The 22,804-nt window shown below is 41.9% G+C and overlaps 2 protein-coding genes across 3 annotated transcripts in view; one reads left to right on the top strand and one right to left on the bottom strand.

The window, feature by feature from the left end:
• Nucleotides 1–9,883, top strand: part of KCNAB1 (potassium voltage-gated channel, shaker-related subfamily, beta member 1) — a 301,932-nt gene extending 292,049 nt beyond the window's left edge. Inside the window, exon 12 of one of the 2 annotated variants that reach the window (XM_010839873.1) lies at nucleotides 4,161–9,883. In XM_010839873.1, coding sequence (XP_010838175.1) covers nucleotides 4,161–4,250 — 90 coding nt within the window. In that variant the 3' untranslated portion in view covers nucleotides 4,251–9,883. The remainder of the gene's footprint in view (nucleotides 1–4,160) is intronic. The other variant, XM_010839872.1, reaches the window with a different exon arrangement.
• SSR3 (signal sequence receptor, gamma (translocon-associated protein gamma)) lies at nucleotides 5,810–21,257 on the bottom strand. The gene is made up of 5 exons (XM_010839874.1): nucleotides 20,906–21,257; nucleotides 19,582–19,708; nucleotides 15,396–15,494; nucleotides 11,194–11,325; nucleotides 5,810–10,134 (listed from the first exon to the last, which is right to left on the bottom strand). The coding sequence occupies exons 1-5, from the start codon at nucleotides 21,036–21,038 to the stop codon at nucleotides 10,068–10,070; spliced, it is 558 nt and encodes a 185-aa protein (XP_010838176.1). The 5' UTR covers nucleotides 21,039–21,257; the 3' UTR covers nucleotides 5,810–10,067.
• Nucleotides 21,258–22,804: the final 1,547 nt, after the last annotated feature.

The following is a 22,804-nucleotide window of genomic DNA, read 5'->3' as shown; positions in this document are numbered from 1 at the left end:
ATATAGGTCACTGCCCTCAAGAGCTCACAGGCTGCCTGAGAAAGAGTGAATTAAGCAAGCTTGCTCTGTAGCCAGCACTGGGTACACCACAGGAAAGCAGACACGTATCACCCAACCTTCAAGGAGCCGACATTCCAGTGGGAGAGGCACATAATAGATGTATAATTTCAAGTGAGAAGGGATAAATAAATAAATAAAGATGGTGTTTTAAGAGAGACCAACTGGGAAACAAGTGAGCCCACTTTAGATAATGTCCTTGCCAAAGGCCCCCCTGGAATATATATATTCTGAAACCTGAAGTGGAGGACACAGCATGTGAAAAGCCCTGCAAAAAGCAGACACAGGGAAGAGGAGTGCAGAGGCCCTGAGATGGGGAGTGTATGTGTGTGTGTGTGTGTGCGCACGCACGCGCGCTCAGTCGTTTCTGACTGTGACGCCTTGGAGTGCAGAGGCCCTGAAATGGGGTGTGTGTGTGTGTGCGCGCGCACACACACGCGTGCGCTCAGTCGTTTCTGACTGTGACGCCTTGGACTGTGGCCCACCAGGCTCTTCTGTCCGTGGGATGCTCCAGGTAAGAATACTGGAGTGGGTTGCCATGCCCTTCTCGGGGGGATCTTCCTAAACCAGGGAGTGAATCCGTGTGGCCTGCATCTCCTGCAGTGGCAGGCAGGTTCTTTACCACTAGGCCATCTGGGAAACCTGGGATGGAAAGGCACTTGGCTCTTCTCCAGGGAGCACAAGCCTGAGGCTAATGTGGTCAACATGCAGTGAGCATAAAGGGTGGTGAGCACAGGCAGGGGACAGGTCACACAAAACAGAACACTAGAGAGTTTTGTACTCCTCATAGGAAACCCTTTGGAGGGTTTTCAGAGAAGGGACACACTGTTTTTTGAATTTTTAAAGATTGCTTTGGCTGCTGTGTGAAATGCAAAATGAAGAAAGGCATGGATGGGTTATCCAGGTGACAGGTGATGGCAGCTTGGACTACCAAGGATTCCATAGGTTTTGGTGAGACAGGGCTTGTGGATGGCTTGGCAAGAAGAGGAAGGAGTTGAGGATTCCTATCATGCTAATGGAGTGATCACTGCCATTCCAAGGGGAGGCTAGTACTGCTTGAGATGGTACCTACGAAAAAATAAAGAGGTAACTCCTGGCTGTGGGAGTTCTCCAGATAGCCAAAGATATATTTCAGAGGAGAACTGAGTCCGTAATCTTCCCAAAGCATTTCCTCCCTAACTCTGGCTGGTAGGGGGATGGGGCTTCCGTGCTCTAAGGGTAAGAGAAAGGGGGTGTTGTCAAGCAGGGAGCTGTTACCTGGAGGGCTTACTGTCCCCTCTCCCTTCCTACCCCACCTCCTGTGAGCCCAGCACCAGAGATTCTGCCCTTGGCAAGCTGTGACTGGGCCCCTCCATACAGTGAGAGTAGAGAAAGCTGGGGGCTCCCAGCAGCGGTAGGTGAGATTGAATAAAAGAGTGCAGTGTCCAGGGCTATAAAGAAGGAAGTCTGTAATGGGCAAAGGAAGGCAGCTGCTCCAAGGAATCAATGTGCCTAAGCTGAGCATAAACTGGAGGGGCATTTATCAATCAGAGCCTCAACAGATCAGACTGGAGAGAAGCTGCAGCTGCAGGCAGCCCTCCTGCACAGGTCCCCATCCTCCAGCCTTAAAGCCCCTCTGAGGTTCCCCACCACCTACTCAGAGAAGTCCAGGCTTCTCAGCAGTCAGGCCTTCCCATCCAGGCCCGACCCCCACCCCCTCACTTACCTCCCCCAGGATGTCCTAATCCCAGAATAGTGGTCCTCCACCTAGTGTCCACCACCCCAGACTGCCAAATCCTGCTCCATCCCCCAGGTCCAGCTCGACAGTGACGCAGTTCCGGGAGGACTTCCCTAATACCTGCCAGCCCTGCAGTGCCACCCAGACCCTTCCTCACTGCCTAACTGCTGCAGTCACGATAACACTATGCCTGCAAAACTGCTAGCTCGTAGGATGTTTGTGTGATCTGTAGATGAAAATGTTTTCAAATAGTTGCCAACATTAAAAAATGGGGCAACTTGACATAAAATGCTGAATGTGTGACTTCTCTTGAATATTTAGGTCTTGTGTGTATATGTATACACACACACACGTATATATACACATACACACAAGCACATATACACACATACATACATATGTATACATATATTTCACGTTTTATTCAAGTACTTTTATGATTTCACTTTCCTAATGTTTAGATCTCTTACTGGTATAATAAATGAAGAATCCTTTTCCACATATGGCTAACCCACTATATTTTAGACATAAAACTTCTGACAAGTCCAGTTTCTAGATCTGAGTTTCACTGTTGTGTTTCACTCTAAACAGCACAAAAGTTTAGAGCCTCTGAGGCTTCAGAGCTGGTGGGAAACCACACTCTCCTTTAGCTTCAGAGAGGAAAATGTTACAGACCAGTGAGGAAAGAGCTCTGCCATCCAACCAAGCCCTGAGGGTTCTGAGGCGAGCACTGAGTGGAGACAAGGTCACCCTGGCCAACATGACTGCAGCGCAGGAAGGGCGAGGCTGAAACCGCACAGTCGGTCATTGTGAATGTATTTCACCACGGCCTCCACACAGGGTCAGACTATTCTTGCAAGAAAGTCTGCCTTTGTCTCGTCTTGTGGTGTAATGCATGCCCTTGGCCCACTTCGTGCAATAAACACTAGCCGGCCCTAGATGAGCTCATCCTTTCCCAGGGCTTCAGTGAGCATGACTGTGCAAATAACTAGCAAATTCTCAACTCCAGTCCTCCCACTACCACTAAGCCCCACAGCTGCACTTCTGGTTGCCTGCAAGTCACTTCTCCATGGGGTCCTACAGGCACCTTCACCTCAGCATATCCACCCCCCGCCCAAACTTCTTATGCTCCTAACTTCTCCTGTGGTCTCTCTACAGCTAGCTACACCAGTATCTTCCTAGTCACCCAGTCTTGAGATCACCATCAGCCTCCAAAATCTGAGTCACTCCTTTTCTCCTCCCCCACCACTGTCTTGCCGGCCAGGTGATGCCACGGTAAAGAATCTGCCTGCCAGTGCAGGAGATGCAAGACACACGGGTTCCACCTCTGGGTGGGGAAACTCCCGTTGAATAAGAAATGGCAACCCACCTGGGAAACTCACCTGGGAAACCCCATGGACAGAGGAGCCTGGCAGGCTACAGTCCCGGGGGTCAGAGTCGAACATGACTGAGTATGCACACACTACGGTCTAGTTAAGGCTCCTGGTGTCTGGCTCTGATTGGAGTATTTCTAACATCTGTATCCCCTTTCAATCTCCTTCCAAATCATCCTTCAGAATATGTCCAGGTGGCTGATGGGCTCATTCACAGCTGAGAAGTCCTGAGAGGTTCCCCACCACCTACAGCTTAAAGTTCCAACTCCAAGAAACGGCATTCAGGGCCTTCCGTTCTTTACAACGTCCCTCTTCTCATCTCCACACCTCCCATACTCTCTCCCGACTTGTACCAGCCCATTCACAGACTTCTCGCTTCATGCTCTTCCATTAACCTAGGATGCCAGTTAGATAACCTGCAGCTATCCTTCACCAGGGTTCTGCCCACCAGCTAGAATCTCAGTCTCTAGACCTATGCTGTCCACAACTGTAGCCTCCAGCCACACGTGGCTACTGAGTGTGTGTAAGGCAGCTAATCCAAATGGAATTAAAAGTGTACAACGTACCCTGGGTCTGAAAGACTTAAAAACATGTAAAACACCTTAATTACATTCTATACTGACTGCAAGTTCAAATGGTATTTCAACTCTAATGGAGTAAAATGTGTATTAATTTCACCTGCTTCTTCCCACTTTTATTACTGTGACCACTAGAAAATCTAAAATTACACATATGGCTCTCATTTTATTTCTATTGGACAGAGCTGCTCTAGGTATTCTATATTTCTATGACAACCAATAATTATGAGCACCTGCTAAGGGCCAAGCACCCTCACAGGCTCTAGAGCTGCAGTGTGAACAGACAAGGCCCCTGGCCTTACGGAGCTTCCCGTCTGCTGGGGAGGCAGCATTTAGTGGTGATGTGTAAACATATCCAAATCTAGATGATGTCACGTAACATTTAGTACAAAAATCAAGTACTGACCACGTCCTTTATTCTTCTTGCGCTCTCAGGTTCTCCCAAAGATGACATCACACGTGGTAAACGAGATTGATAACATATTGCGCAACAAGCCCTACAGCAAAAAGGACTATAGATCTTAAGGCAGTGCATGGGCCACAAGGAGCTGCATGGTAAAACAGCGGTCTATACAGGTACAGGATGGTGTTCCTAGCCAGTGTTTTGAATCACTTAGCAGCCCACTGCTCAACCTCTAGTGTCCCTGGATTCTGAGGTGTCTGCTGTTGCTACCACTGTGCACCTGAAATTATGAACATACCTAAAAACTCACAAACAGGAAAATCCATTCTATTTTCTTACCTTGGACTGGAGTCACCTATTCTTACATTGCTCTGTACACCTCATGTTTAGGCAAAGTATATGGCAGGAAAAAGACATATTACCTTCAGGCACTTAGTAACTTAAAAAAGGTTGGACGAATATATTACAAAATCCACAGATTCAGCATGGATTGCATCAGAAAGAGGAGGCTATGTTCACTCAAAAGTCTTGCTTGAGAGCATCAGATTAAACAATTTTACTGAATTTTTTTTCTCTATTTTCACATTCACGTTGTTTCATAAATTACTATCTGCTTTCATTATCTTTTAGTGTTGCTTGGTCTCAAAAATGGCCCTGTATAGCAGTTTCTCCAAAGTGTCTGTTAGGATTCTAATAATATGTTCATTTACATGGAGAGATGTTAAGAGGATGAAGACCCCCATCTTTAACTAGAGACAGTTTGGTTAATTTATGAAAGTGAGAATTACACTACTACAGAAGCTTTGCTTTGAATAAAATGTACCTGCAATGAAGTATTCATTTTTTTCTACATTTTACTAAAACCTGCTTTATACTTTTTGACTGCTTGTAGGCAAAGCTTCTGCAAGTTTAAATATTTGAGCTTTAAAAATAAATATACACATGCTCACTTTTTAAGTAAACCTGTAAAAACACCCAGAAGGGCAAATGTTTGCTGTTTAATTAGCACTGGGATTTTACAGCATAATGCTTGGTGTTTTTGACAAAAAGTAAATCATGGGCTTTGTGAAAATGCTGTCACTACTCAACATATGCTGGGTAAAGTAACACACCCAGAGAAAAGCAACTGTTAAAGAACTTCCCGACTCCATAATCACACTGTGTGCATTAAACTATATGCATGAAACCTCTTTGCATGGATTAATGGGGCCTAGCCTTGTGGCACCCAGTTGAGGTATACCCAGCCCTGCCACTATTGGCTACCTACATATACCACGAGAGAAAACCAAGTAATACTGTGTGTGTACCTGGAAGGAGAAAACTTTTTTTCCAGTTTGAAGGTATATGTCAAGGGGGGAGGTCCATTATATCTCTATTTGGACACTTGAGCATGTACAAAATTCTAATTTAATTTACTGGCCAACAGGTCCACCCAAGTAGAAATCATTGAGACTTACAGAAGTATACTATCAGCTTAAAATGCTATTTTCTGCCATCATTTCCAAATATGTATTTCATGGTTTTCTAAATCTTAAAATGTTAGTATGAAATACCAACAAATTTTGGGGTTTTCTGTCCAAACGTATCAGATTAATAATGGAAATGGATCATTTTTCAGTTGTTCATTGTGTGTTCAATCAATCCAGTGAACTACTATATGCATAAATGAGCTGAAGTCATCTAATTAGAATTGCAGTTTATTTGCTTTGAGTAATAAAAGCATACATGCATTTAATCTCACAATTAGTTTTTATCTGGTCTATCATTAGAAGGCTATATATATATTTTTATATATATAGCTCCATATTTATAAAACAGGCAGTAAAAATCTAAATAAAAATAATGCTGGCAGGTAAGCCTCACTGAATGATACCTAACAGAAATAGCTTTACAAAAAGATTTAAATTGTAACCCAAACTTTTCTTCTCTTAATGTAGAAAGTGATTAGCTACTAAAGATATTTCTCCTTGGATTTTAGAAATATTTGGTACTAAGGTTAAAGGTTCTCAAACTCATTTAAAAGAACCTGTAGGAACTTCCCTCGTGGTCCAGTGATTAAGAATCTGCCTGCCAATGCAGTAAACATGGATTCGATCCCTGGTCCAGGAACTAAGATCCCCCACGACACGGAGCAGCTAAGCCCCTGCACCACGGCTGAGGCCTCGTGCTCTACAGCCCATGCTCCACAATGAGAAGCCACTGCTCTCTGCAACTGGAGAAAGCCTGCATGCAACAATGCAGACCCAGCATAGCCAAAAATAAAGAGATGTAATTATTAAAAAAAAAGAGAGAAACTGCAAATTAAATCAAACAAACATTACTGCTTGAACATGGGAACATCTCGTTTTTTATTCAAATCATCTGCCATGGTGAATATACTGCTGCTGCTGCTAAGTCGCGTCAGTCGTGTCCTACTCTGTGCAACCCCATAGACGGCAGCCCACCAGGCTCCCCCCAGTCCCCGGGATTCTCCAGGCAAGAACACTGGAGTGGGTTGCCATTTCCTTCTCCAATGCATGAAAGTGAAAAGTGAAAGTGAAGTCGCTCGGTCGTGTCCAACTCTTAGCAACCCCATGGACTGCAGCCTTCCAGGCTCCTCTGTCCATGGGATTTTCCAGGCAAGAGTACTGGAGTGGGGTGCCATTGCCTTCTCTGGTGAATATACTAGATAAATACATTTCACAATTTTATCCTTAAGAAAAATTTCCACATGCACTCTCATTTTCTGCTCTTTTCTGGAAAGACTTCCTTGGCAGAGAACATACCATTCCAAAGGGTAACCTGGGTGGCAGCCAGCCACATACCGAAACTTCAGCCAAGGGAAATAAAAACTAGAAGCCCTGTGTCTGGCTTCCCACTTTAAGAACTGCCACTTCATCTTCATCCATAGTGTGCACCAGGGGTCACTGGAGAGATGTCAGGGCTTTGACCGGCCTTTGCCATCCTTGGGCCCATCCCTCTCCTTGCAAATGAGGAACCCAGACCTGATGACATTAAAGGACTCACCCCAACTCATACGCAAGCTGATGGCAGAACCAGGCCTAGAATCCAGTATGTTGTGCTCCCATCTAGAGGTCTTTCAGGGGTGATTTTTTTTTTTTAGCTTTAAACTAACAGTGTGTGACTTTTTAAGTTAAAAAAGCTTGGCTATGGGGACTTCCCTGGCGGTCCGTGGCTGAAACTCCTCGCTTACAATGTAGAGGGCTTGGGTTTGATCCGTGGTTGGTGAACTAAGATCCTTCAAGGCTTACGGTGCAGCCAAAAAAAAAAAAAAGAGCAAGAAGAATTTTGAGTATAAATCCAACCTCCGTATTTGTTAACTTCAAACTTGTTTCAAATTATTCTAGCCAAGTTAGAATAATATACCAAATAGGCAGTAAATTTTTACTGGCTAAGAATTATTTCAACCCAAGTTCTTATTAGGTTACAATAAATGAATAAACTAAAAACAGGGAAACGTAAAATGTTCCAGCACTTATCACAAGGGGTGTCAAAACTGGAATTAAATCCCTCTGAATCCCAATTAGAGTAAAACCTCTTTAATTCTCCTGGTGTTGGACATGGGGTATTTTTAAGATAAAAATTCTACAGCTGATTTTTACTAACTAAGCCAGATCCAGTACATCGTAATTCTGTGCGCTAGTCTTTCCAGATGACGCGGAGAGGACTGGGGGAAAGGTTTTGCAGCTCCCAACAGGAAAGCACTGCATGCTAAGTCCTTAATAGAAACTGTGGAACCATAAGAAACTGATACACAGGAATTTATCTAACAGTATAGAAACTATTACTATGATTAAAAACAAATAGTGCCATAGGAACAATTCAGGAACAAAACCAAATTTTGCTTCCTCACTTTCCTACAAATTATTCAGTTTATTAATTCAAGAGACACAACTAAGAATTTAACACTGATGCCCCTATTTCGACACCCCATCTCAGGTATACTGTATTATAACACTAATTTTTTCCCATTTGTACAGGCACTGCCATCTAGTGGCAATTTTTTACTTGCACGTTAAAAATTACAGGTAAAAAATTGGCCCAACTTTGATAACAAATAGTAAATATTGGTGGCTTGTTAAACAGTCATTTTGTCAAATAAGCAGACACATTTGGTATAAACAGCAGGCCACCAGTCAAACTACTGACTCATTAATCAACAGGGAAAAAAAGTTAAAACATAATTAATTCTTATGTGCTATACTAACACTTTGCAGGGTACTTCTGACTTTTCCCCCATTCACTCCATATTATTCAGTGATGGCACGGGTAACAGGTACCAGAGAAAAGTAAAGATCTGCAAACTTCTAGAAGCCATGATGAACTATAATCCTCAACCGAAAACAATGATGATCTGGGTCACTAGGCAAAAGTACTCCTAGCTCATTTTCCTTCCAGGTTCTTAGGTGACCTCCCAAAACTTCCAACAGATGGAAACTGAAGATGAACTCCTGGTGAATATCTTTCTATAAACAGTGAATGCGACATTTACCTTAAATTTAGAAGTGGCAAACAAATATTAAAGATTAGAAACTGGGAACATATTTCCTTTGGGGTATTGCTTGTAGAATGGGATACCCAAATGGTAAAGTTCGATCCCTGGGTCGGGAAGATCCCCTGGAGAAGGAAACAGCAACCCACTCCAGTATTCTTGCCTGGAAAATCCATGGACAGAGGAGCCTGGTGAGCTAGTCCATAGGGTCACAAAGAGTTGGATACAATTTAGCGACTGAACAACAACAAGAACAAACTGTTTACAGAAAGGTACTGAATGTGGTCAAAAGCTAGTACCACCTGTGAGTCCATGACCTTTTAAGTGATGAAAGTTCAAGAAAAGCTCAAACTTTCTCAAATCACACAAAAACAATTAGCTATAAACACCCTGGTTAAAAAATGAAGGAGACTGCTCTTCACCAAGACTGAAGAGACAGGTATTTTGTTTACAGCTCATGGGAACTTGTGGACTAAAGGTCAAATTTATGAAAGTCCTCATGGAAAAATGCTGAGCAGTACCAAAACCACTGTAATTCCTTGGAGAGTTTTTAGAATTCCAGAACTAAGATCACAAAAATCACTTTGGTCTCCTACATGTCAATATTCAGGACAGAGACTCTTACTGAACATTCCTCCAGTGATGGGAGACCTTGGTCAAGAGGAAACAATGACTCCATTCTCTTAACAGGTCAAACCAACATGGGGGGGTTGAGCTAACCTCCCTGGACACCCACCCAGGGCTAATGCTACAGAGCCGAACAGTGTGTGCTTTAACCCCACAGGACAACTCATATGCCTGGGTACTATTTTTAGGCTATTACCTTGGCTGCCTTTATTCTTAGAAAAAACACACACACAACTTTTCCACAAGTTTCTCTTCTCCCAGTTGGAGAAACCATGTTTTAACTGAGTTATTTCAAATCACAAAGTCAGAGACTTGCAAGCATGATGCTTCTGTTCAGTCCCCCAGAGGGAGACGATTCATTCTGATATTTATGGCTCAAAACAAAAAAAAAAAGTTGTAATATTGTGCTTGGAACACACAGAGCTAGTTATTAACTTCTTGCTACTATTATAAATAATAACAGCTCAGTCCAGGTTACTGTGACCTCTGACAAATCAAGGAAACAAGTTATTTTCTCCTCTTGTGATTGTAACACTTGTGATTGCAACACTTTTTGCCTTTTAATAAATGTCCTGGTACTCTGAGTTTCCCTTTCAATTCATTTAATTTCAACAATCTGTCAAAAAAAAAAAAAAAGAGCCAATAAACAAATATTGAATTACATTTTGCTGGGTTTTTTAAACCCTTAAACTCCAGACTTATAAAAACAGCTTGTGTGTCTTCCACCCTGACCACCCTGCTATTTTTCCACATACCACAGGCCACCCATAGATACAAAGTCAGGGCGGCGGGGAGGAGGGGGTGGCAAAGCTGAGGCAGTCTACTTGGAACCAGTAGACAGGAGGGCGATGAGGCCTGAGGAAGCACTTATGGACAAAATGTAGTTCCTGTAAGAATTCAATGTTAAGGAAAAATCAACCCCAAATTGGTTTTCAACAGAACAAAAAGAACCCACCTCCTTGGAATGTACTGTTTTCCTCCTGACACACTATCCAACGACAATAATGTGCAGTCTCATTGTCTGCAAATACAATTTACCAGAGAGGAGACTATAAAGAACGAAGAACATTCACAGGGAATACGTTCCAACAGAAAACACTTGAGACAAACCTAGAACACATGATCACAAAGCAAACATCTGAATTCCATTTAACCCTCAGGAAAAGAGCTGATCAAAGAACATAGGGAGGAAGAAGAGACTTGGATTTCTTTACCAACCCCCGCATCAACAGCAAAGCAAAAATAAGTTTTGCTTGTCCATCAGTGTTTTGGCTACAGCTGGCCTGTGAAAGCAAGGAGGTTCACAAAGTTTGCAGCTACTCTCAGTCTCAGGACTAGAGTGTTTGGGGCAAATCACTCCAGTATTCCCAGAAGATAAAAGTTGGAGAGTATCTGTTATTTTATTACATCAGAATCTCCTACTGTTGAAACTTTGGCTGCACATTCCTGGATAATACTTTTAATAAATTACCTTAGCAAGAGAAGACTGATTCTTGCCCAAAAGCTCAATTTAAGAGCAACTTGAAACACTATTAAGCTGTTATAAAATGTGCCAATTTAACTTCACTGGCTATCCACCCAACCCCAAAGCCCCAAAGTACCAGCAGATACAGGGCTTATGCCAGGAGCTGTCAAAGAAGGTAAGTTTGCTTTGGCTCCTTAGCATGTTTGTTTTTTTTAAACCAGGTAGGTACACATCATCATATATGTAAGACTGCTTTGCAATACCCATTATTTATCATAAAGTCTTGATCATAAAATTAAAAGAACTTCAAATCAAACAAAAGCCCTTATTTTAAACATCCAGAAACATGCCTAAGGTCACAGTGCTTATTAAGGGACTGACTCCCTTTGCAGTTTTTGTTACCAAACCACTTAGACAAATAAAAACCAAAATGAACTGTTTCTAGACTTCTAAAAAGGATAATCAACCTTTAAAAGGATACACTGTGGGGTTGAAGTTCTTCAGTATAAAGAAGGAAGCAACAATGACCAAGACCAGAAACAGGGTGTTATTATAGAAGATGGAAAATGTTGTAGCTTCATAATCAGCAACTTCATTCTTCTTCCACAAGATTCTGTGGACACAGAAACAAGTCATTTAGTTTTTCAGTAGGCACTAAAAATGTTAAATACCACATGGTTCTAGCTCATTGTAAGGTAAGTTCTTCTTTAAGTGTTCTGGGCAGAATGTGTTAATACTAAATTCAGTCAGCATTGTCCCCTTTATTCTACTAAAAAAGATATTTCATTTTATCAATGCTCAGAAATTCCCTGGTGGTCTAGTAGTCAGGATTCAGTGCTTTCAATGCCAGGGCCTGGGTTCAGACCCTGGTCAGGGAACTAATAGTTATCGATGCTCAAGTAGCTAGGTATATTACTTTTTTTCCCAGCAGTTTAAGCTTTTGAAGAAGGAACTGATTAATCAATTAGCTTGGTTTTACCAGCAACCAAAATTGGCATCTTTCTCTAGATACTCACCAAAAACAAACTATTGATTAGCAGCCTGAAAGGGCTTTCTCACCCGTTTGCAGGCTTGAAACTCTCTACAGTCTACAGATTTCAGCCTTCAATGTTACACCTTAAGACAAGCCCATGGACAAAACCAGCTGTCACGTCACAGAAACAGACTTGTCTGTGACTCTCTTTAGCCATCTAATTCGAACTAAGAATCTGCTTGATCATTAGGAGGAATTTTTACTCCCATGAAACCCACTTACTTTTTATTTAATCCACTTTTTTTTTTTTTTTTTTACCATTTCACAGGGGTAACAGGAAGTTCCAGGGTGCCTGTGAATAAGGGGGTCTTTATTCTCCTCAGTTAATTAACTTTGTAAAGCAATTTTTAAACGAGTAGATAGGTTCTAACCTAGTAATGGGATGTGAAATCAACTGAGTGGATCCACTGTTCAGGAAAAATTACTGAGTGAGTTGTGACCAACATGTTAAAGAAAAAAAAATGAAATAGGAAAAAAACCAGAAAAGTATCAAGTGCATCACATACAATAGGGTAATAACTTTGTTCTATGCAACATTTACTTGTGTGTATGTAAAAGTATTTGGTCAAATAGTAAAATATTTTTACTGTGGGTCATCTAAAAGGCTCAAAGTCACTGCCACTGATGCTTCCTCCTCCAGAAAAATACATTACTCTGGGGTCAGATGGTACCCCCAACTAATCCTAAGGCTAGCACATGGCTAATGTCATTGTAACTGCCATGTTTTATTCACCAACTGTTGTAATGCAAAGTCAACAAGCCTGGCCGTAAAGGAGCTAAATGAAAGGTATTAGCACCTTGTCTTCACCAGAAGAAATTCGTGGTTTCTAATATATATGCCATGTTTCCTTAATTCTGTGGATACCATCAACTTAGTAAATCTTAGTCTACTGTAAAGTTTGGGAGATGTAAAGGACCTTATATTAAATGCAGCTATCAACTATAAAGCAGCTTCTGATTTCAGAGAAGTTTAAAAGTAAATTTAAAAAATATATGATTTGGAATTAATACAATATTCCATTCTATCAATAATCAAAGAAAACACCAGCCCGGTCCAGAAATGTCCATAGTCTGTACATGGTTTAATGCTACAAAACACTGTTTTTAAGACTTTGGCACAAGACCCAGTGAAGATAGGCTCCTTAAATAGGCTACAGGCATGATTTTACTGTTGGCAATTAAATTATCCCGTTTCTACTACAGCGCTTCTCCCGAACTCCCTGCCAAGCCCTGAATCAGAACTGACTTCAAGATGTTTTTCATGAAAGAGTGGTTCAATCATCTAGGTTGTCCCAGCTCCCAAAGGCCATGAGTTACATGGTGGTATACCCAGTCAGGACTGTCTGGCAGCTCTCAGAACTTGTTCTAGTCCAGCCATATCCTGGTTTATTTTGAAGAAGGTTAGGACTCCCGATCCCCCTCATCAGCAGTGGTTCTGCCAGAGCCTCACTGGTAGGAAACCTAGTTTGAGAGAGCACTTCTCAAGTGGTTCTTTGTCCAAGGAGTACTTCCTAAAACAGGAGAGAAGTTGAGACCATACTCAGCAAGTCTTACAATCTGATAATACTAACAATGGACCATCAGTAAGTCAAGGAGAAAAAACAATTCATATCCTGGGACAAGCATTAATGAATCCGATCCTCCTCTGCTAGTTTCCATCCTTGCAGAGATGGAAAAGCAGTTCAAAGTGGCACATACTTCGAGAGATACCCATCTGGGTAGAAACATGCCAACAAGCCTTCTCTTAAATCTCTTGGAAACAACTAGTCTTTTGAGGGGAAAAAAACACTAGATCTTAAACGGAGTTGTGTATCCAGTTACTGCATCAGTAATGACTACAGCCCTTGGTACAACTGTATCCAGTGTGGCCTTTGTGAGAGGCCACAATTACAAACAGCACAAACTTCTACTGATGACAAGAACAGACCTTTATCATTTTCCGATGCTCTGAATTTTAAATATCAATAAACCTCCACTTCACCCTAATCTGAAATATCTGATCCAGCCAATGGCAAAGAGACTTCATTTCCGATTCCAAGTGATCTGCTGGTGAAGACTACCTTTCTTCCGTGCTGTGAAAGATTCTGAGACACATCCCAGGATGAAGAGCAAGTATCAGATCAAATCAGGAAGTCTGCGGTGGGCAGAGAGACCCATCTGCCATCTCTGATATAATTAGTCATCTAAAACTTCTAAGATTGCAAAAGCTTATACAAAGCATTTTGAAATTTGGGTAACGATGAAGTGCACTCCAATTTAGGAACCACTGTTCTAATAAATATTGTAATTCAATAAAAAGGTTAAAAAAAAGTGGTCTAGATTCTCTAGTATCTATCCCTATGCAAAAATTTGTGATCAAAAAGTTACACAGAGCCAGAAGTCCTTAAGGCTGCTCCCTGAAACACAGGCCTTTGCTCTGAGGACTTTAATAGTGTTCCTTCAGTTTTATGAAGGATTCATAGGACATAATCACTTCAGTAATGTTTTGGTGCCTGTCCAAAACCACTGTAGAAGACACTGTTCATTAAGTTACTCTGTGTCCCTTACGTAAGTATCCACTTGATAAAGTCTGTCCAAGATTCAGTGCCAGCAAAGTTTCTCTTCAGAAGGACATGCCTGCTGCTTCTCATCCGACAATGAAAGCTGGATGACCTCAGACGTGCCCTCTGACACTTGGAAGCTCAGAGCTAAGTTCTGTGTCCAACTGCTGTAACTAACCCTGAGGTCCTCATTCATCCACCTCTTCTTACTTTTCATCGGTTTCTGATCTTTTAAAATTGTACTGCTTTGTTTTATATGCAACTTAATATTTTAAGTCCCCATAAAGTCTTTCTGGAGCAAAGTGGGATAAAAATTCCATTTCACAAAGCACCTATGGATACTAAACTTAAGATCCATGAAAACAGGCTCAACTTCCGACTTTGTTAAACCATGTGGCAACTCTTAAGCACAAGTTTATTCAGTCGTTCAGACACCTGTATTCAGACGTTAGATTGTTCGTTAGACTTCTAACAGCAGCCGGCAGGAAAAACTGGGGATGGCGCTAATAAATATGGCAAAGAATTGGGCAACAGGAGACAAACCTAATTGTTTTCTTTTTCCCGAACAATGCAGACGTCCAACAACCAGATGTGCCCAGGGACATTCAGGAGCAGAAATACCACCACCTAAAAATGCTTACATAGAACACAATGTAAAGCCTTCAGACACAGGGGTTAGGTGATACCTAAAGGTTGCACAGCTAATGAGTGGCAAAGCCAAGCACTGCACACAGCTCTGCACGCTCCTAATCCAGCAGAGCAGTGGAGCACAAGCTCATGTCAGACTGCCTGTGTTCTCACTCTGGCCTTACCACACACTAACCTATGACCTTGGAGCAGCGTACCCTAGCTTTCTGTACCTCAGAGTCCTCAGGCATAAAGTGGGGAAAACAAGAGCACCTACCTCGTGGGGCTCTCTGGAGGAAAGTATCTGGTGGTAATAAACACTCAAAAGGACAATTATCCTCATTACCACAACTTCTACAACACCAACATTTCTCTCAGACAATTCTGATACCCATGTTCTTTAAGCAGAAACCAAAAAAACTTTATTTTCTACAAATACCCCCCTTTCTGGTTACCACAAACACTTTAAATAGGGAGTCAAACCTTTCATCCTTTTCCTTCCGAGACATCTTTCTATTATCAGCTTCAGAGAGTTTCCGAGTCACTTCTTTGGAGACAGCATCTTCCCTCTTCTGTGCTACTCTGAAAGGAAAAGAAAAAGAGTTTACACATGCTCCAGGAGTGAACACTGCTCTCTCTCAGAAACACTCTGTACTCCGAGCTTGTCCTGGCAACTGTGTCATACATTTCAAGAAAACAAGCTGGACAGAAAGTTCCAAGCTTATTACACTATACTAGCCAAAAGAGAGGGAGTTCAGCAAACTTCCAAGACAGGGTTTATTAGTGATGTGTTTTGAATTCAGCTTAAAAGGGAGAATTTTCAAAAGTCAGGTATTTAATATGGAAATAAAAGTCAAATGCTATTAGCACAATTTAATTATGAATCATTATAGCTCCACTTTGTTCTAACTCATAAATTAACTGTTCCACAAATAAATTTGTTAAGGCACTAGTAAATGACACATGATTTCAATTCCAATATATAACAAGAGAGAAAATTAAGCTTAGAGAAATCTAAAATCTTAAAGTAAAGCTTTTAACTCTATTCAAAAGGGGAATATCACTAAAAAGAAATATTACCACCTGGTGAAGGACTGACCATAGCAGTTTGTTAAATAAACTACTGGTTTGAGAGCTGCACCAAGAGATAATATGGAATCAGCCAGAAAAGGCTGAAAGTGTCATTTGAGAAATCAGATAAGAATATTTAGTGATGAGTCAGATAAAGAAAAAAAAAACAGACATAATCCAAAAAAAAAATCTACAAGATAAATTTTATCAGATGGGGTTGCTAGTAAAAGAGAAGATAAAAGTTAACCTATGATGAAATACAAAAGCCTCCCAAAGATTAGACATTTAAATTTGATGATTTACTTTTCATAATATAGGACAAACTTGACTACCCGTAAACACAGAAAAAGTAATAACTGATCACAAGCAAAATAGTGCAATTGCCTACAAAGTCTCACTAAGAAAACTTTCAACAAAATACTGAGACGTATTAAACAAGCCCCAGATGTAGACCAGAGAGACAGACATCTGTTTAATCTATGTTCCAATCCCTCATAACTATACTACATTAAGTTCTGGTCAGTGGACCAAGGAAAACTGTGGAAAAATCAGGATGGATTCCTGAAAACCCCAAGATCATGAACAGCAATAGCTTTCAACCTTCAACAACATGGGCTTCTGGGCTACAAATTAAACCATTTTCTACTCCAGAGGACCTTCCTGACCCAGGGATCGAACCCGCGTTTCTTGCATCTCCTGCATTGGCAGGTGGATTCTTTACCACTGAACCTCCTGAGAAGCCCCAAATTTGGGTTGGTTTTATCTTTCTCTCACTCAATTATCAAATTAGAAGTGACACTGTTAAAAACAAAATCTTTAGTCAGCTTTGACTAATGTGTTTGTCCACAAATTGATCACTGGAGGGAGGAAAACCAGTTAGAAAATAGGTAAAAGGAAATAGGTTCTGAAATGTAAAGAAAACAGCAGCTAAGGGAGCAGGTAGCTGTTTTAAGAGCTACTTTAAGACACTAAATAGAACATTATAATGCCCTGCTATCCCTGACTCATTGTATTACGTAAAATTCTGTTCTGCAGGCAGAGACTCTCCAGCAAATCCAAGGCACTCACTAAATGTTTCTTGAACTTCACACAAGACTGCTTTTTTCTAAGAAAGGCCAATTGATAAGAAATGGACACGGTTTACAGCAAAAACCTTTCTTAGCTGAGCAGAGGGGGGAAAACACACACACACACACACGCACGCACGCACGCACCTCAACTGTCAGGGTGCTAGGACGTAAGAATAAACTATCTTCAAAAGAGCTGGCTCTAGGCATCTCTCAGACAAATAGTCAATCATCTGTCCTGAAGACACTTACCCAGATAACTAATTTCTATGTCTAAAATTCTATACTTGCCTAAAAAGACATTAACAACCACACTGTAGGTTTATTACAACTCAGCCCTACCCTCCATCTCCGTGGTCTCAGCAAACAAATCTCACTCAGCGCTAAATGCTCTGAAACAAGACAGAGGCAAATGCAGGGGCCCAGCACCCAGCCAACTGAGATTAAAAAAAAAAAAATCTTCATAAACATCTTAAAAATCATACCACGTTAAAAGAAATTCCTATGGGCTCTCTCACCTCCAACCTCTCCGACACTGCACACATTTATTACATGCCGAACACCATGCTCTACATGTTGCATGTACCATATTTAATCCTGACCATCCCAAGAGGTACCATCAGTACTCCCATTTTACAGCCCAGAAACCTGAAGTCTCAAAAGATAAAATGCAGGCCCAAGGGTCTGCACTTAAAAAGCAGGAGAGCGGGAACTGGAATACAGACTATAGACTCTGAAGCCATTCCCTCCACTACCAACACCTGCCCACACTCAGCATCTTGCTGGCTCTTTAAGCCTTAACAATCTTAGCAATCTGTAGGAGTTTTTATGTCACTAGCAATATTTAATATTAAACCGAAACTATGTCACTAGCAGTATTTAATATTAAACCAAAACTATGACGACTAAAAAATAATTTCACTCAGAGATCCTATTAAGTCAGTAAATGTAAATGTTAGTCGTTCAGTTTTGTCCAACTCTTTGCAACCCCATGCGCTGTAGCTCACCAGGCTCCTCTGTCCATGAAATTCTCCATTTAAGGACACTGGAGTAGGTAGGCGTTCCCTTCTCCAGGGAACGCCTCCCTACCCAGGGACTGAACCCAAGTCTTCCACATTACAGGCAGAGATCACTGAAATTTCACTGAACTAAACAAAATGTATCATTAATTAGGGTAAGAGAAATAAACAAAGGACATGGAAGCTGTCCTCAAAAAGCGGGAAGTAAAAATGAGAGGAAAGAGCATGATTTTTGACTCCAAAAAGGTGAATGAAAAATTGTATGTAGAACAAGTGAAAAACACTAGGTCCCAAAGAGACCGAGGTCCAAGGGAATCACAAAGGATGGGTCATGCAAAACACCCACTGAGGACTTCACTATCCACAGATGGCCACACCTCATGAGAAGGACAGCCCAGGAAAGCAGAGGCCGAGACAGGCTGAATTCTGAAATGGCAGCTGGTGAAGAGGGGCTGCCAAGCAGGAAGACAACAGAGATGACCTGGATTTAGCTGTTCCAGCAACTGTCAGGCACAACCTAGACTCCTAAGGATCCTAAGGATCCAGGACGACAGTGGGGAGGCTCACAATCATCCCTGGTAACTGAGATCATCTGAAGGTGTTTCTGCTCCTCATCACCAGAAAGCTTGACACAGCAACAATAAAGACAGTTAGGATTTCTCTGGAAAGGATTCCTAAGGCTTAAAATAACAGACACGTAAGAATGGAAAGAAAGGGAGACGTTTCTAAATGAGGGAAGGGAGGAGTCATGTTCAAAGGCTGAGTCGGAAGCCCTAAGCCCCAATCCTAAAAGATGAGGCCTGACTGGTAGGAGGCAGAGGATTCACATTCCAAGGGCCTGGAAGAATCTGGTTTTAATACTTTTAGAAAAAAGAATGTCATGAAGAGTTATTAGGAGAGTGAAATGACAAAATGAAGAAACAGAGGAAATATGGTAGCCTAATTAGCATTAAAAATGTCAAGGTTGAGTAAAAGAAAAAAAGACCACTTCTTTCACATCCAAAAATTCTACATGGACAGTCCAGAACAATTCTTTCCAGAATTCCATTTGACTTTTAAAATGTTAATTTACTTGGTGGGTTTGCTTTTCTGAGCCCCATGATTAAGGCTAGTACGTAAGTGTTCTAATTCCAACCTCAACACCCACTTCCATAGCACTGTTAACAGCAATGTCTCTGCTTTTCAGTTAGTCGCTATTCCTTCATACCATTATTTATGATTACATATTTTCCAATCATATATACATACCCCCCGAATATACATACACATATATTTCCAATTAATCCAAACATACATACACATCTATCTCCCCCCAAATATAAACACATGTGTATATGCATACACATATATTTCAAATTAATCCAAATATACATACACATATCTCCCCCCAAATATACATAAAAATATATCTCAAATTAATGCTTACCAAAACTCACGCACACAGTCTTTCAGAAGACACCCTACTATATAAAAATGCAACAATATTTACTTTCACTTGAGAAATATACTTACTTGTGCTTGAGAACAAATTTCACATTTTTGTAAGCAAAGGCTACCAAGTAAGTGCTTACTAGGGTCATCACACTATACAGAACAGCAGACTGAATAAGATCCATATGCCATATTCGCCAATATAACCCTGAATTAAGATAAAAGGGGTGGGGGAATACAAAAAGAAACAAAACATTACCACCCAGTTACAAAAACCTGCTGAGTTATTAATAATTATAGCTAAACCTGGTAAAATACAGCCCGGATTAGGGAATCCAATACAGTGTAAGAAGAACTAAGTGTGATATCCAGGAAAAAGTTAAGTCTCAACTGTTTCTGGTTCAGAATACTTGAAAAACATAACCTTCCTATAACTAGTCCATGATGAGATTTCTGCTGCTTCTAGAATGAGAACTCTGGCTCAAAAAAATCACGATTGAGACTTCAAATTTCATTCTTCAGGGTACTATTACATTAACTACAAGTCATTCCGAGACTCCACGTGTAGTCCCAAACCAGAGTTTACACGCTGACGTGGCTGTTATCTGAAATCAAGGCAATGCACAGTGTGGTCACTGAACCATGTTAATTGCACGCTGGGTTTTATGAAGTCGGGAGAGAAAATACATCTGGATTTGTCCAACAACACTGCAAAAATGTAGGAGAGAGGCAACTGACATTTGGGATCCCTAAACTCTAAAAACAACCTTGGCCAAGGCTGTAAAGTTTTTTCCATTCAAGTAAGAATTCTAGAATTGCCCTAACAGAATTATTAAAAAGTTTAAACACAGTAGAGCTTGGGGCCTTGGCAATGGTTCAACTTCTTTCGGAAAATAACCGGTTCTGTGTGAACCGGTTCTAAAGCTATATTTACAATTCAGTGCGAGTGTTAATGTCTCTAACCTAATTTATGAGTTTCTCCAAAGTAAGTAAAAAGTTTAAGATCTCGTAACAGCAAACGATAGTTATACGGGGCGAGGGGGTGGGGAAAGAACAGGCGATATGCCTGTTAGCATCACAAGATCTTAACCCGGGTGTTGGTTCAAAAACAGATTTGAGGCCGCCATCCCAGAACCAGTAACTCACAATCCGCAGACCTGAGGCCTGGGAATGAGCTAGCCTACTTTTACAACGTGCTACAATGACTTTCCTGGGATGCCACCCACCACGATTCCGGACAGATCACGGAGGCCCACAGAGGCTGCGTGCAGCCCCTGAGTCCAGGAGGAGCTGGGGGACAGCGCGGGTTCCGGCGCACGCCTAGCCCTCTGCACGGCCCTGCCACGTCCCCGCCCAGCCCAGCCCAGCCCAGCCCAGCCCAGCCCGTCTCGCTCCAAGCGCTCACAGATGGGGATGGCGGACACAATGAAGGCGTTCCCGAAGAAAAGCGCCGAGGACTTGGCCGAGAGGTTGCGGCTGAAATCCTGCAGGAGCAGGTCCTCCTCGGACTGCTGCTTGGGGCCTCCTTTGGGAGCCATGGTGGAATCGGAGCCACGGGACGCGCGCGGAACCTCGCGCAAAGCGGGGAAGAAGCCACTGTTACCGCCTCTACAGCCACCGTATCCGCTAACGACCAGTCAGCGCAGCGCGAGGAGGCGGGACCCGGCCTGGGCTTGGAACAAACATCCGCAGGATTGGCCAGTCTGGCGCCACTTTGTAGGTTTCTCCGGCGTGATTAGGCAAGCGGGCCAGACTTCCGGATTCCTAGCCGGCCACGTGATTCGTCACTTTCTAGGAGGAGGCCGGGACTTGTAGTTCAGTGGGCGATTGTAACAAAACTTTATTAACATTTATTTCAAGGATGCTGATAGACTCCTGCTTTCCAAACCCTGGAAATTCCAAAACATGAAGCTCTTCGTCTTATGGTCATTCATTCATGGAGAGTATGGTTTAACTGGCTCTGTGGGTACCCAGAAGCAGAAGATATTAAGAGATGACAAGAATAAAAAGAACTATGCAAAAGAGGTCTTAATGACCCAGATAACCACGATGGTGTGATCACTAACCTAGAGCCAGACATGCTGGAGTGCGAAGTCAAGTGGGCCTTAGGAAGCATCACTACCACTACTACAAAGCTAGTCGAGGTGATGGAATTCCAGCTGAGCTATTTCAAAGCCTAAAAGATGATGCTGTTACATAAAGTGCCGCACTGGAAATGCCAGGAAATTTGGAAAACTCAGCTGTGGCCACAGAATTGGAAAAGGTCAGTTTTCACTCCAATCCCAAAGAAAGACAATGCCAAAGAATGTTCAAACTACCACACGATTGCGCTTATTTCACATGCTAGCAAAGTAATGCTCAAAATTCTCCAAGCTAGGTTTAAACAGTACCTGAATGGAGAACTTCCAGATTTTCCAGTGGGATTTAGAAAAGGCAGAGGAACCAGAGATCAAATTGCCAACATCCGTTGGCTCATAGAAAAAGCAAGAAAATTTCAGAAAAACTTCAACTACTTCTTCGTTGACTTTACTAAATCCTTTGACTATGTTCAGTTCAGTTCCGTCATTCATCATTTTCGACTCTTTATAAACCCCTGGACTGCAGTACACCAGGCTTTGCTGTCCATCACCAACTCCTGGAGCTTATTCAAACTCATGTCCACTGAGTCGGTGATGCCATTCAATCATCTCATCCTCTGTCATCCCCTTCTCCTCCCACCTTCAATCTTTCCCAGCATCAGGGTCTTTTCTAGTGAGTCTGCTCTTCCATTCAGGTGGCGAAAGTATTGGAGTTTGAGCTTCAGCATCAGTCCTTCCAATGAATATTCAGGCCTGATTTCCTTCAGAATGAAATGGTTGGATCTCCTTGCTGTCCAAGGGACTCTCAAGAGTCTTCTCCAACATCACAGTTCAAAAGCATCAATTCTTCAATGCTCAGGTATACATGACTACTGGAAAAACCAAAGCTTTGACTAGATGGACCTTTGTTGGCAAAGTAATGTCTCTGCTTTTGAATATGCTATCTAGGTTGGTCATAACTTTCCTTCCAAGGAGTAAGCGTCTTTTAATTTCATGGCTGCAGTCACCATCTGCAGTGATTTTGGAGCACAGAAAAATAAATTCTGTCACTGTTTCCATTGTTTTCCTATCTATTTACAAAAAGTGATGGGACCAGATGGCATGATCTTAATTTTTTGAATGTTGAGTTTTAAGCAAACTTTTTCACCCTCCTCTTTCACTTTCATCAAGAAGCTCTTTAGTTCTTCTTCACTTTCTGCCATAAGGGTGGTGTCATCTGCATATCT

The sequence above is a fragment of the Bison bison genome, unplaced genomic scaffold, assembly GCF_000754665.1.
Source record: "Bison bison bison isolate TAMUID 2011002044 unplaced genomic scaffold, Bison_UMD1.0 scf7180017864135, whole genome shotgun sequence".
NCBI lineage: Eukaryota > Metazoa > Chordata > Mammalia > Artiodactyla > Bovidae > Bison > Bison bison.
The sequence above is the reverse complement of the archived record's forward strand: the minus strand, read 5'-3'. Positions and strand labels throughout refer to the sequence as shown.

Coding starts and splice junctions, on each gene's coding strand:
- SSR3 (XM_010839874.1), bottom strand. CDS start 21,038: ATGGCTCCCAAAGGAGGCCCCAAGCAGCAGTCCGAGGAGGACCTGCTC. Junction 19,709..20,905: donor TGTGTCCGCCATCCCCATCT/GTGAGCGCTTGG, acceptor ATCTTAATTCAG/GGTTATATTGGCGAATATGG. Junction 15,495..19,581: donor AAATTTGTTCTCAAGCACAA/GTAAGTATATTT, acceptor TTTTCCTTTCAG/AGTAGCACAGAAGAGGGAAG.